Raw genomic sequence first — 14,096 nt, forward strand, 5'->3', positions numbered from 1 at the left:
CACTACTATCACGTCATCAGACGGAAGATGCGCAATATGCAACACTAATACTGAAAAACACTCATATCAAATGTCAACTATTGAGTCATAAATATTTTCTGTTAAAAGTCAACTTTGTAGTTGGTTGTTTGCAACTTGACACAAAAGCTGCAGTCTTGGAAGAACATTTTGGCAGTTGGCAAGTTTCACTAACTTTGTTCCTTTGGCATTCATGCAAACTCCTCATCGGAAGGCCGCAGCCTAGATTCCAATCTCAAACCTCGGAACTGTGAGGCAAGGTTATTTTAGTTTACGATAAACAGTAACTAAAATAGAAAAATATATATACATATATTGTAAATGAAATAGAATAAAAAAATGTTGTTAACGTAATTTGTTTTGCTTTATACATGGAAAATAGTATGTGGACTGTCACAGTTATCTGTGTTTGATTTGTGGATGGTAGTTTATAAAATAATATTTTTGTTGATTTTTTTACTATACAACACTTACTGTGATGTTTTTTTTTTTTTTAATCTAGCAAACAAGAATTACAAAAAAAAAATACTAAAACAATTTTTTTTTAAAAACGAACTAACACAAATAATAAAACTAAACTAAAACTAATAAGACTAACAAACTCACACTGAAGCAGATGTACTAACCTCTCTTCACTGTGCCGCCTAAATTACAATTTGTTAAATATTATCTTTTTCACACTTTCAAGGATCTTTGTGCAGTTTGTCACTTTTTTACTCACGACTGCCACCTCTGGCCCAAAACGTAACTGCAGCATCTCTGCAGCTGATGCGTGCAGTGTCATACGCTAGCTAACACCACAGGCTAATACTAGCACAACGCCACATGTCCGCTACTCTGCGGGGATGTACATGTCCCTTCACCACTCCACCTCTCCCCTCCCCAAAGAAACCCTAACCAGCACACACTCTACTATAAAGGGAAGATAAAAGCTGATTGGGACAGTCAGAGTAGAACAGTCAGGGCTCTTCATACTCATCTGGGCATTGGTGAAGCATACATGATGTAGAAAAAGCTTTAACATTACTTTTTGTAAACGGTACAATGCACTTTTTATAAAAACACAACAAAGACTTTGAAATGTTGAGGGAGTAAAGTTAGTTGAAAGACCAAATTGAAGTCACAGAAACTGCCACAATATTACATCACAAGTGAAATGACAAAGTGGAAATACAATTTGCTGACTTAATTTGAACTATTTTCTTTTGATTAAAAGTGAGCCTTACATCACACGTGTACAGCAACACCATCATTTCCTTCTGTCTGGGTCTAAAAGTCTCATTGTCATTCATTTCCTCAAATCCAGTTCTCATTTCAACTGCAAAGTCGTCTTATACGCGTTGAACAGCGGAATGGCTTCAGAAATATTGTTTGAATTATAATTCCATAGATTACTACATCATGTAGAATATAACAGTAACAAGTAAGCAACACTGGGTTGAAAAACAAACAAAAAACCTGTGACTCATGAGTGTTTTTAACGATCCTTTAATAATTCTGAATCGAAACCTTAAGAACACATGTTCACCTTCTCCACATCATGACATTGGACACGTCGTCACCATCGTAAGGAAGTGCAACCAACCTGTTCCTTGAGCTCAGTCAGCTGGCCAGAGAGGTTGGACACGAGTTTCATGGTGGACTCCAACTTCTCCTGGAGGCTTCGAATTTCATTCTGCTCCCCATCTGCATCGCTGCTGACCAATGACATGGCCCTCATCCGGGGAAACCAGTCCAGGTTGTGCTCCTAGCATACAAAAATCAGACAGGTTATGTCCATCATAACGGCACACATGTATCGGATTAATGTTGCATGATTTTCTCAGTAATCAGTTGTTAAAATAAAGGACTAATAATTCACTCAAACACACACAGAACAGGCTGGATTTGATGCACAAGAGAATTTATTCATACAAGTTCCATGCGGTAACTAAACTAGATTTCATTATATTGAAAAAAAGGCATAAAAATGCAACAAATGAAGAGAAGCATGCAACCTAATTGAAATATGGAATATAGATGTAAAGTGTACTTGTGAAATAAAAATACTAAGATTCAACGTAAGAATGTGGAACTATCAAACCTGATTTTCGATGATTGATGCACCAGCTATATACACGCTTGATTAATTTGCAGAAAAGGATGCACTTACTGATTGATGAAGGCATGATGTGGTTGACTTGGTGAACAGAAAAAAATTAAAAGGACCAAAAAAAGGTAAACGAAGCAGTGAAGTTGATCAAACTTAACAACAAAAAGTTTATAATGTGCATATGCAGCTGTAAGAATCACTGGCGTAACATCATGCTGAGAGGCCTTGGCGCAATTAAAAAAACAACAAAAAAAAACTTTTATTCTTTATTCACAATGCCTTATTCAATACTGGAAAACGAGTTATGAGTCTCGTATTGCTTTAAATATATGCGAAAGGCTCACTTTGGCACAAAACCCCCCAAACAATAACGTCATTTGCCATAGATTTGAATCCCAGGCAGTGCAGGCGGCGGAAGGACCACCGGGAGAAGCAGGACGCGGCTGGAGGGTCTATGTCGCTTCTGCGAACGAGCAGGTTGCATCCGGTGCAGGGAGCGGGCCACTAGATTTTGCCCGGCCTGGACTGAAACCACTTTTATATCACGTCTATTTGAGGGTATTAACTTTTAGCGTCGTCATGTTGTTGTTTTTTTTCGTCATTTCGTTTTTGCCCGCCGAATTTGTGTTTGTTTGTTTGGGATCACTACTTTTATCGCAACTTTTATACAAATTGGCTGCGAAATCAGGCATTTTAGCCCGCAACAATCATAAAAAAATGCCTGTGAAATCCTGGATGGAGTGATAATATGAGATGACTCAATTTGAACTTGTTGCTAAAATGTTGAGAGGCAAAGGTAGAATTTTAAAAGAACAGACTAGGCTTGGCGCTTTGGAAGTGCATTCCAATAACCTTACCCTGATCATTTCAGCCACATAGCTCTCAGGGCCAGTGTACTCAGTTGAATCCTTGACCTTCACCAGGACGATGAAGAATAGGTAATGCCACATGTTATGTTCAACTTTGATGTGCTCTTCGAAGGTAACCGTCTTATTGTCAAATTTATCTCTCTCCAAACCTGAAACAATCAAGGACAAATGACACACACAGATTCACAACTTGCTCTCTTAAAACCACTTTTACTATTATTTTCATTATGCTAACCTGTGGCAACATGACATAAGAGTGCTCACGGCCGTAGCAAAAAAAAAACAGAAGTGAAAAAAGTATTTAAAAAAAAAAAGTGACAATATGGTCACGAGGGCTGGTCAGACAGTGTCAAAGAAGATATTTGAGCACTGTACATTGCACTAAATGACGGTAAATGTATCTCACTCCTTACATGATGAAAAAATGAAGTTATAGACTTGTCAAACATCAGGTTGCATTACAAAGCCAACAATTTAGACTTTAGTGATGGGAGACCTGTTAATGCATTCATTAACAGGTCTAGACCAATAGTTTGGAAAAAAAATAAAAATAAGGAAACCACTCGACCTCCTCCCCAATAGTATCTGACATGACTAACCAGTCATTCTGGGAAGCGGAGGTGGGTGTTTCATTGTTTACATTACCCAGAAAAGCAGCCCATTTCTAAATTGGTGTGATGCTGCATAACCTCTGCGCTCAGTTTTGGCACAGCACAACAGTTCTACTACATAGCTAAAGCTACTTCCACTTCTAAGAATGCAACAGTAAATTTGGAAGGACCGGAAACAGCACTTTAAAAGTCACAAGTGGTTGGCACATACTTTGTTGGCCACATAGAGTGGATATTAAAAGTCTATAAACACCTGTTCAAATGCCAGGTTTTCTAATACATAAAATAGAGAGAAAGAGATCAGATAAATAATTTAAATGTGATCTATAACCTGTACAGTTCAACTGGGGGCAAAAGAAAATAAATAAAAGTGAAAATAATAAACAGGGGACGTGGCTTTGTTTACAATTAACTACTCACATTCAAACTCATGTCAAACACAGCACACACGTGATTTAAAGTATATTTTCTTAACCCCAAATAAAGAATTAGTATACTTTCCCTGACATTGTTAAAGTTACATCTTGCACCACAAGCCATGTTCCACCAGAAGCTTTTACTGCATCAGAGAGGTGTCAGTCAGGAGTAGGGTTTAAAATAATTACCAAGGCATTGAACATATTGTAGGTTCCATGGAACACAATGAAGACAGTCATCCTTAGGTGGAGACATTATGGCACAACAGTGACATTATCCAAAAGTTTACTCACCACAAATAAAACATGTTGTTTTCAGGATTTCCTCTTTCTTTTGCTTCTCACTCCTCAGATCAGCAAATGTATCAATGATAACGCCAAAGATGAGGTTAAGAACGATGATGATAACCATGAAGAAGAACAGCAGATCATAGATCACCCTGGCTGCAAAGAGAGGCTCCTGAAAACCCAATAGGAGAAACCATTTTAGCTGAAAGGGGACTAATGTAAAGTCACTTCAGATTTAGTTGGCAAATGTTATAAGAATTAGATATAAGAAAGTAAGGTTTATTCCTTATTTTTCATTCATTTACAAATCAACCACTAAAATAGGGAACGGAAGCCTTGCTCTTAGATTAGGTATAGTGAACATTAGTGACTAGATTTACCATTGATTGTGAAAACAATCTTCTGTTTCAATTTAATTATAACTGTTTAGATTTAGTCGTGGCTGTGTGTATCTGAGGATGTGTATGTTTAAGTGCTGTCAAAGTCTTATTTGCTTTCTCCGTCTCCCTTCTCGGGTTGAACTAAAATATGATGCTGTCAAAGTCTTATCTGCTTCCTCCCTCTGCCTGACATTATTCACAGGATTGGGGGGAGCAAATGTGTTTTAAATGTGTTGATCTTGGTCGTCAAGATAGGATCCACCACACGGGCAAAAAAACAAACGGCAACGAAATACGGTGTACCGTAACGAGTCAAGTTAGAAGACACGCAACTGTGCACTTCAAGGGTCCATTTCAAAATAAAAGCCTACCAACCCTACTGCATTGACATCCACGTATTAGTTTGTAGCCATTTATTTTGGTTGGCCTTAAGCAGGCAGTGCATGGTGTCTATCTTGACTCGAAACCATGAAAACAGTCTCGACTGCTTTTAGCCAGGAAATTGTGCTCTTTCGTCCGTTCAATATTAAAAGATGTCTGGCGTTTTGGCATTTTTACTAGCGCTGCCTTTTTGCTGCTGTCAAAAGAAGGTGGCGAGGAAATGACATATAGTCAGATAGCTACACGTGGAGATTTGTTTACATTTATTGAACCGATGATATATGAGATTTTTAACTGAAGCCACTATTGGCCAATACAGACCACTTGTGACAAACAAGGGTGGGACTGATGTTGGGTCACATAAAATCAACCATGGCTCATTTTCTTTAAAAGGCGGACCAAACCAGCGTCTGGTTTAGGGTTGCGCAAGACGCAGGCCAAATCACTGAAAAGTAGGACTGTCCGGGCTAAATCCGGATGTCTGGCCAACCTAACATTGAGTCATGCTCAGTGGAAATTAAACCATTTTAAGGGTTACGAAAGCTGACAACGGTAAAGACAAATCGATGACAATGACTTGTTTGAAGTACAGTAATTAGGAATTGTTCTGGGATTGTGTTGTAGCTGTAACTAGTAGAAATTAATTCTGAATGAATAAAAATAGATGATACCTTAATTTTAAAGAATATACACTTGTACGTTAAATGAGAATTTTCCAGAATAGCTACAGTAATTTCTGGAATAGCTACAGTAATTTCTGGACTATAAGCCGCTACTTTTTTTGCTTTCGACCCTGCGGCTAATACAAAAGTGCGGCTTATCCATCAGATCACAAGATCGCACTATAAAGAAAGCGCAAGAGCGTTAGGCAGAGCAAAACAAACCAAGTGAGACCAAATACAGTAGGAGAGAGAACGAGAGCGAGACAATTTGCGCCCTTCATTTGACAAAGAAAGTAGCGGGAACCCGGTGCGGTAACATTAAAACACCTGCGGCTTATATTTGTAACAAACTCGAGTATTCCCCAAATTTAGCTAGCGCAGCTTATAGTCAGGTGCGCCTCATAGGCCAGAAATTACTGTAGTAGATCCTCTTTAGATTGCAAATTTTCTGCACAAGCATCTAGGAATTGACATGCTCTAACTTTAATGATGCAATCTACCAAGAGTCAAATCATCAAAAAATGACAATTGAAGTCATTGGACAATATCATTTTAGTACAGTAGCGCTATACACCAGTTGGGTGTGTTTCCTTTCACTTTTGTACCTCTTTGGATGGCTTCCGCAGTACATCCCCAACACCTCCTCCACTCCTTAGACCGTGGCTCAATACTGTGACAATGCACATGAGTAAGGAATCACACGATCTGTCTTTGTCCTCTATCACCACTGCAGATGGCTGGATGGCAAGAGAAGCTGCAGAGACACACGCACGCGCACCACCAACAACAAAAAATATACACAATTTAAAAACAACCTCTTTTGACAGTGGACATTAGCTTAAATAGTCCATCAGCCTGTTGAAAAATGGTGATCAAGCGACTGAATAAATGCCATTAAAAGTGTCATAACATACCATTTCATCACCCCTGAGTTCTGAGGACTGTATAGCCCCTTTTTCCATGGTACCGGTTCCATTACAGAATGGCCTTGCTTAGCCCCCCTAAGTCGTTGCTTTTCAATTACTCTTTGTTATTGTCATGCGGTTACAAGGGAACCACTTTTCAGAACCTCCTGCAAGGTGGCCGAGTGGGGCCATGACATCAATGTCTTCGGATTGGCCGACAGATCTAGGCCTTTCGTAAGTGTTGCGGCAAGGAACTCTATTGCACACACCCATTTCCTTGTCGGAAAAATGCACCATATTCAGTACACACTATATTCAATATCCATATTTACAACTTCATATGTACTAATGGGTTTAGGGAAAAAGATTTTGTGAACGCACAAACTGCCAACAATTACATGCACAAATCAGTCTTAAGAAGACCTTGTACACACCCAACCAATGTGCTGTGCAGTAGATGTGTTTTTTTCCCCCCTACTTACGAGCTCCTGCCGAACAGTTTTCTCCATTTTCTTTCTGGCACACTCCACCCGAGAAGAATTTTCCCATCATAGTGGCTCCAAATTCTGGAAGGAATCAAGCAAAGCATGCACTAAGTACAGTTTTTTTTTATTTTCTGTGTCGAGTACCAGATTTTTACAAGTGCATATCAGGGGCGCAGGCAACCTCGTGTATGTGTGTGTTTTTAATGCCAAATGGAACTGCTTAAGTTAAATGCCACTTTGCCACAAATTGCAGTTCAACATTTTTGGTAAAGGTCACATAAAAATCCAGACTTCAGACCATGATGCATGACCTTAGCAAATCCTGCAAAACTTAAAAATTTATAAAATTAACTTCAAAATAAGTGTTTTATTTGTTGTTTTTGTTGTTGTTGACCTACCACAGAAAGGTACTCGTGACAACTGAACAGAAACAACAACAACGTATTATGTCGGAATGTGGTAGACATAACTCTGCTCTGGCTGGTCAGTACTGTACAACACAGCTCGAGTGACAATGAGTTGGGCGGCGTGGATAAGTGGTAGAGTGATCGTCTCCAATTGGTGAGGTTGTGGGTTTGATCCTCACCCCTGGTAAACCATGTTTGCTCCCAGTGGACCTGGCGGCGCCATGCATGGCAGCAGCCGACCACTGGTGTATGAGTGTGGGTGTGAATGGGTGAATGTGAGGCTTCAATTGTAAAGCGTTTTGGGCACCATATGGTGTAGTTAAAGTCCTTTGTTAAAAGCAGTCCATTTTACAACAATAATAGTAATGTAGACAATAAACAATGGAGGTTACCCGGTATTAAAAGACCTGAGAATCCTGTGCTGAGACATACCCAGGGATTTGTTTGGTATCCTGTCGACAGCTAAAATGAAATCGTCTTTGAAGAAGATGTAGCCCACAATAGAGAAGAGGTAGACGAGTATAAGAGCCAGTACTGCTGTTAGCACAATGGAGCGGCCATTGCGAGTCACACTTTTGATAACATTCAGTAAGGTCTCTTCTCGGTAAATAAGATCGAAGAGCTGAAAAGGGAAAATAATGAAAGAGGTTCAATTAATGTACATTGTGCAGCATGTTTGTGTGTGTGTGTGTGTGTTCACTCACTAGCAAGCTATAAAAGAAGACATGGACAAAGACCCCCAGAGTGCAGATAATCAGGTAGAGTAGGTGGTACAGGAACTCCACATCCATGATCATGGCTCTGTAGCCTCGTGTGAATGTTCCACGGTTGCCAACAAAGCTCATCAGGAAGATGACTTTATTACATAACTGACAACACAACATGCAGTGACATTAGACAGATCATGACATAAACATGCTGGACATGTCAATGTTAAGAGCACTACAACTAAAGTACACTTACAGTTAACATGCCAAGTCAATATGAATCTGGCTGGATGTGACATGGTTTAAGCTTCTGGTACAAACATTTATAATTTGATTGGAAAACTCAGGTTCATGCTTACATTAAAGCCACCCAGTAGAAGTAGTGTGGGCTCCAGGCCAACAGAGAAGATGAGCCGCAAGATAGTGGACACAATGAGCGCCCGGATACCGTGCGGCTGAGGCAAAACGATGACAATGGCAAGAGAAACCAACATGGCTAGCCACAGCAAGGCAGAGAGAGGAGGTTCAAGAGTTCCTGAAGATGAGGAAAAGTCAGCCGTCACACTTTACAGTCATTAATAAGGTGAACAAAATGTTAAATTAACATATAGTTTTTCTTTTACATATTACTGAAAGTATTCATACACTAAGAGATCAACATGTGTGCTTTTATTTTTCCATCTTCTCATGTTATAATCATTGCTATTTCATACTGAAAGAAACAAAGAAGCAGTGAGAGGAGTTTTTCATAATTAATCAAAAGGTGCCCCTTCTGCGCATTCCAGCATGTCCATCCTATCAGAGATAATCAGCAGCAGGGAATATTTGCTCTTAGAAGAAAAAGTGTGCGCAAAGTTAAAGCCCCAGTGTGTAACAATTTTTGCTTTGAGGATGTTGATAGAGAAGTACAGAAGGAGCTGCATTGTGTCTTTGTAGATCTGGAGAAAGCTTATCACAGGGTACCCAGAGAGGAACTGTGGTTTTGTATGAGGAAGTCTGGAATGGCAGAGAAGTATGTTCAATTGGTGCAGGACATGTATGAGGACTGTAGACAGTGGTGAGGTGTGCTGTAAGTGTGACAAAGGAGTTCAAAGTGGAAGTGGGACTACATCAGGGATCAGCTCTGAGCCCCTTCTTGTTCGCTACGGTAATGGACAGGATGACAGACGAGGTTAGACAGGAATCTCCATGGACTATGATGTTTGCTGATGGCATTGTGATCTGTAGTGAGAGCAAAGAACAGGTGGAGGAGAAGCTATAGGCGTGGAGGTTTGCCCTGGAAAGGTGGGGAATGAAGGTTAGCCGTAGCAAGACGGAGTATCTGTGTGTGAATGGGAAGGACCCAAGTGAAAGAGTAAGGGAGGCAAATGATTTGCTGTGGCGACCCCTGAAGGGAAAAGCCGAAAGGAAAAGAAGAAGATGTTGCTATAGAAGTGCATGAAGTTAGAAGCACGCACACTACGGTGGCGCAGACAAGCCTACCACCAATTCTTATTTAGCGTGAGCAAATGAGCATCTCCGCAAGCAACGGGGACTTGGCAGCTGGAGTGAAGCCCGGTGAGTGACGCTAGCAAAAAAATAAGCGAGTAAAAGCTTGTGAGAGCAAAGCAGAAGGTGACAAGTGACGGGAGCCCGAATCACGAGATTCATCAACGACCACCTGCAGGCCCCAACTGTGGAAGGCAAGCGACGGTCGATCCATTGGGCCCGACACAAGCGCCGTCAGGGCTAATTATGTTCGTAAAGTTGTCCTTTAGGCATCCGTAGAAGGATGAAAGCGTGTCAGCCTCTTCTAAGGTGTGACTCCATCCATGTAATATAATTAGTGGTTACGAGACTTACGATTATTTAAAGGAAAAAATGTACGTTGATGTGATGGAACATATATTTTTGTTTTTACATATTATTGAAATCAATAGTGGGTTTTTAAATTGAATGAATTCACCACTAGATCGTGCTAAAAATACACACTGGGGGGCTTTAAGTTTGTTACATCTCTAATATATAGGCCCAGTTTGCTTTCTATTGATTCTGTCAAGAGAGCATTTTACTCTTTTTTTTTTTTTTTATGAAGCTGCCATTGCTATGAACATTTTTCCATCACTGAGTAAAACATTACAAGTAAAAAGTTAATTAAAAAAACAAATGAGACATTGAGTGAACACAGAATTTAAATTTGTTGTTCTACATAATTATAAACCCCAAGAGGAAAGTCAATTTACACTGTGTATTATGATATCCAGTATATTTGTTGCACACCACACAGGGAACCAGATAACAAACAAGCAGACACGCAAGGAGGGTTGTCAGAACAAAAGTTGTGCGCAGACAGTGCTGCACCTTTTGAGCTACTAGCTATTGTCTGCAGGTTATATTGAACCGTGGCCCAGCTCAAGTCCTTACTGTTAAGCTAATACTGTCCGATAATTGATGAATGATAGATTATTATTATTACCTAAGCAGTGTTTGTCAGTGCAAACATAAAAAATGTGGAAAATAATTATAGTATACTCTCAGAGGACACAACAGGAAAAGAAAGGAGAATGTAGTCTTAGCTTGCTAACCTCCACCGAAACCCTCCAGCGGGTAGAAGAAGGCCACAAGCAGGTTCATGAGAACAGCCAGGTTGAAAGAGATGCTGCTCCACAAAGACATGTTCCTGGAGCACCAGTAGAGGATGGGCTGGGCTGAAAGACCAATCATTCAAACTGATCAAGACGTTCATAAGTATTCTTCGTGTTAAAATTCAGACTGAATTTAATATAATCATTCCAACAACAAAACATAAACTCAAAAGTAGTTCATAACAAGCAGCAATGTGATTAAACTAATCATAATTTGCACATCCTGCCATTGCAGTACCTAATAAAATATAAAAGACAACTGAAAACAATGTGTTGAAACTACATGAACATACAATTTACAATGGCTTCATACACGTGCACAGATAGGCTCTTGCCCCTCTGCCCTCTCTCAAAAAAATGCCCGTTGGAATTATTATTATTATTATTATTATTTTTACAATAGTTTACTGAGGTCAATGTTGACACGATCTTTTAGAAAAGCTGCACGACCTAGCTGTCTCTCTCTTCCTTTGTCACGTGAACGCAGTACAGCAGTGTAGCGACTGCACGGTCACGGTCACAGTGTGATACACACGGAAGCATCGCCCCCCCTGCTCCACCAGCCAGGTAACTCTGTTATGAATCCAGTGACATTGTATTGTTTGCCCTCCATGCCCTACCTGTAATAATTTTGTTGTGAAGTAATTAGCTAGTTTAACACTATACGCCAAATCAATAATAGATAACGTGATGACCACCACATGCAACTAATGATGGTGAAAGGAAGCTCTCTGTGGTCCGTGAATTGAAAAGCATTGGACTCTGGATCGTTGTAATTTGATTTGTGGGGATTATTTTAACTTCAAAATGTGATGAAAAGTTATGCTGGTCACAGGCAAAAGCAATCAAATTGACAATTCCGAACATCCGAGCATTTCTGCTACTTCCTCAATGGAACGCTTCATTACCATGGTGTATTGTATTGCTTTTGCCTGTGATTATCATACATACCAGGCATATTCATTTATTGGACCTGTTAATAAAATCTTATATTGTTTAAATTCCCAAGACACTTGATTCACCTTTATTTAAAGTTGATTAATTTTACTTTATTGGGTAATACTATGCAAGAAAGAATCAGTGTGATACTGATAATAAATTTATTTGTGGCTTCCAGTAACTAATTATTACTGTACAGTACACCCAGCCCCAAACCACGTAAAAACCACAACAACAAAAAGCCACATTTTTTGCCAACACATGCACTGTGGCCTATGACTTCCTAAAAAAGAACATTCCGGACCTTTTACATCTCTAATTGAGAACCCCTGATGTAGTACAATAACAGTCTCAATTCTAGCACATCCTAGCTGATAACATATGACTCAATATAAATATATCTGTCTTTACCCGGGCCTGGAGAGATATGAGAGGAAAGGATATAAAACAGGAACTACAAGGAATAAAGTTGTTTAAGAGGAAGACGTACAGGGAACGGTGTTTGTGTTACCAGTCGCCTCTTGAGTACCTCGCAGCTTCTTCTGCCAGTTCATCTCATTAAAAAGGTCCTCAGAGCGCAAGAAGAAGTCATTTATTTTGCTGCCTTGCTCGTCACGCTCTGTGGTGTAGTAAATGCGTAGCTTGGACTCTTGAGTAAGGAACTCGCAGATGTTGGGCACAGGAAAAACTATTTGCTCCATGGTTCGATCCAAACGGACAATCTAGACAGAAATACAACAGCAGCCACCATTCAGTCTCAGCATTCAATACAGTGAATAGCCTTTCAAGAATATTTAAGGGGCATCTTTAGGCTTATCCTTTTGCAATGATATAAAACCCCAACAACCATAACTGCATACAAAGTGCTGTACATAAAGTAAAAATCTAACAAAAACAAAGACAGTTAAAACAATTAATGAACATACTGAAAAGTTTTTCTAGTATTATGGTTAATTAAGGGTCAAAATATGACAACTTCGATAATACTGCAAACTAAAACCTACAACAGGGGTAGGCAAACTCGGTCCTCGAGGGCCGGAATCCTGCGGGTTTAGGAGGTTTCCCTCTTCCTTGGAGTAGGGAAACATCCAAAACCTGCCGGAATCCGGCCCTTGAGGACCGAGTTTACCCACCCCTGACCTACAATAGTTGTATTGCTCAATTAATTACCTCTCTGGAAGTGTCTGCCAAACATGAGGTTAAAAGGCACAATTTGTGATACCAAAACTAATCAGACTGAGCAGATGTCTCTAAGTGGGTGGTTGCGTGCATGTAACGTGTACAATTATTATATCTAATTTGGAGTCAAAGTTGTTTCCATCATTACAACACTTTAACCTGAAAAAATGGTATCTAATCTCATACAAACACGCACAGCTATCATATGTTGACGTGTCATGCCATTTGCTTTTCATTTTGGAAAGTGTGTAAGACAAGAAAAACCCAAGCCAATTCATATTTCTTTTCCTGTCACATATGTCAAAAACACTGTTAATTTTAATAGAATAATCAGTAAAATGAAAACTGAAACAGCAGATGAAATTTAGATGACTTTGACACAATGGCAACTAACCTCAATCTGAGCTGTGTGCTTTGCGTAGAACTCCAGCGCCTCGTCACCCTCTCCGTAAGTCCCCCCTGGTTTCAACATGGCTTGCAGTTCCTTGTTATGTCGGGCCAACTTAGTAACAAACAGCATTAACATTTATGGATATCAGGATTCAGCTAAATTCCTTCATTTAACAGGTGTACTTTACACAAGTGACTGCAGTGCCCTACATATACTGAAATTTTCATAATGAAAAACATTTTCATGTTGAGCAACTAGGCACAACACGTTACACACGTGCTCTTCAAAGCAAAGATGGTCCTTTTGTTTGAATAACCTCTCGGGTTCTAAATTGTCCAATTCCTGAGGGTGTACAAGGAAATGTAAATGTTATGTGTGCGAGTGTGCCCTCATGTGAATGCGCTCTTACTTGATGTGCCAAGATATAGATATTGTGGCCAACATTTCGTGGCGATGCAGAATGCTCCTCTTCTCCGTCTTCTCCCTCCTGAGGCTCTTCTACCTCTATCTCACCCTGCATGTATGCCTTTTTTATCACTTCAACCTACACAGAAATCGTGTCAGAAAAAATCCACATCTCCTGCAGTACAGTATCTAAATACTGTGAGTATTTGCATGGTTACCACATACCAGCTCTTTAGGCCTCATGTTGTACAGTATCCTTTCGGCATTCTCACTGTCATGGCGACTCTCCATAATGGCAAGAAGAAGCTTGGAGGCATTATTCTGTGGGAACATTACA

The 14,096-nt window shown here is 39.8% G+C and overlaps 1 protein-coding gene across 4 annotated transcripts in view; it reads right to left on the reverse strand.

The window, feature by feature from the left end:
* Window positions 1–14,096, reverse strand: part of LOC147166935 (inositol 1,4,5-trisphosphate-gated calcium channel ITPR1-like) — a 50,713-nt gene that overhangs the window by 1,297 nt on the left and 35,320 nt on the right. For 2 of the 4 annotated variants that reach the window (XM_086086431.1, XM_086086429.1), the window contains 13 exons: window positions 13,985–14,080; window positions 13,764–13,898; window positions 13,358–13,465; window positions 12,314–12,506; window positions 10,786–10,908; window positions 8,581–8,756; window positions 8,219–8,383; window positions 7,947–8,136; window positions 7,105–7,188; window positions 6,323–6,471; window positions 4,301–4,466; window positions 2,968–3,128; window positions 1,604–1,765 (listed from right to left, as the gene is read on the reverse strand). In XM_086086431.1, the coding sequence (XP_085942557.1) occupies window positions 1,604–1,765; window positions 2,968–3,128; window positions 4,301–4,466; window positions 6,323–6,471; window positions 7,105–7,188; window positions 7,947–8,136; window positions 8,219–8,383; window positions 8,581–8,756; window positions 10,786–10,908; window positions 12,314–12,506; window positions 13,358–13,465; window positions 13,764–13,898; window positions 13,985–14,080 (1,908 nt within the window). Of the gene's footprint in view, window positions 1–1,603; window positions 1,766–2,967; window positions 3,129–4,300; window positions 4,467–6,322; window positions 6,472–7,104; window positions 7,189–7,946; window positions 8,137–8,218; window positions 8,384–8,580; window positions 8,757–10,785; window positions 10,909–12,274; window positions 12,507–13,357; window positions 13,466–13,763; window positions 13,899–13,984; window positions 14,081–14,096 lie in introns of all 4 variants that reach the window. The other 2 variants (XM_086086430.1, XM_086086427.1) reach the window with 1 other exon arrangement.

Source organism: Leptonotus elevatus, chromosome 10 (genome assembly GCF_054856555.1).
Source record: "Leptonotus elevatus isolate MCC_2025b chromosome 10, RoL_Lele_1.0, whole genome shotgun sequence".
NCBI classification, from domain to species: Eukaryota; Metazoa; Chordata; class Actinopteri; order Syngnathiformes; family Syngnathidae; genus Leptonotus; species Leptonotus elevatus.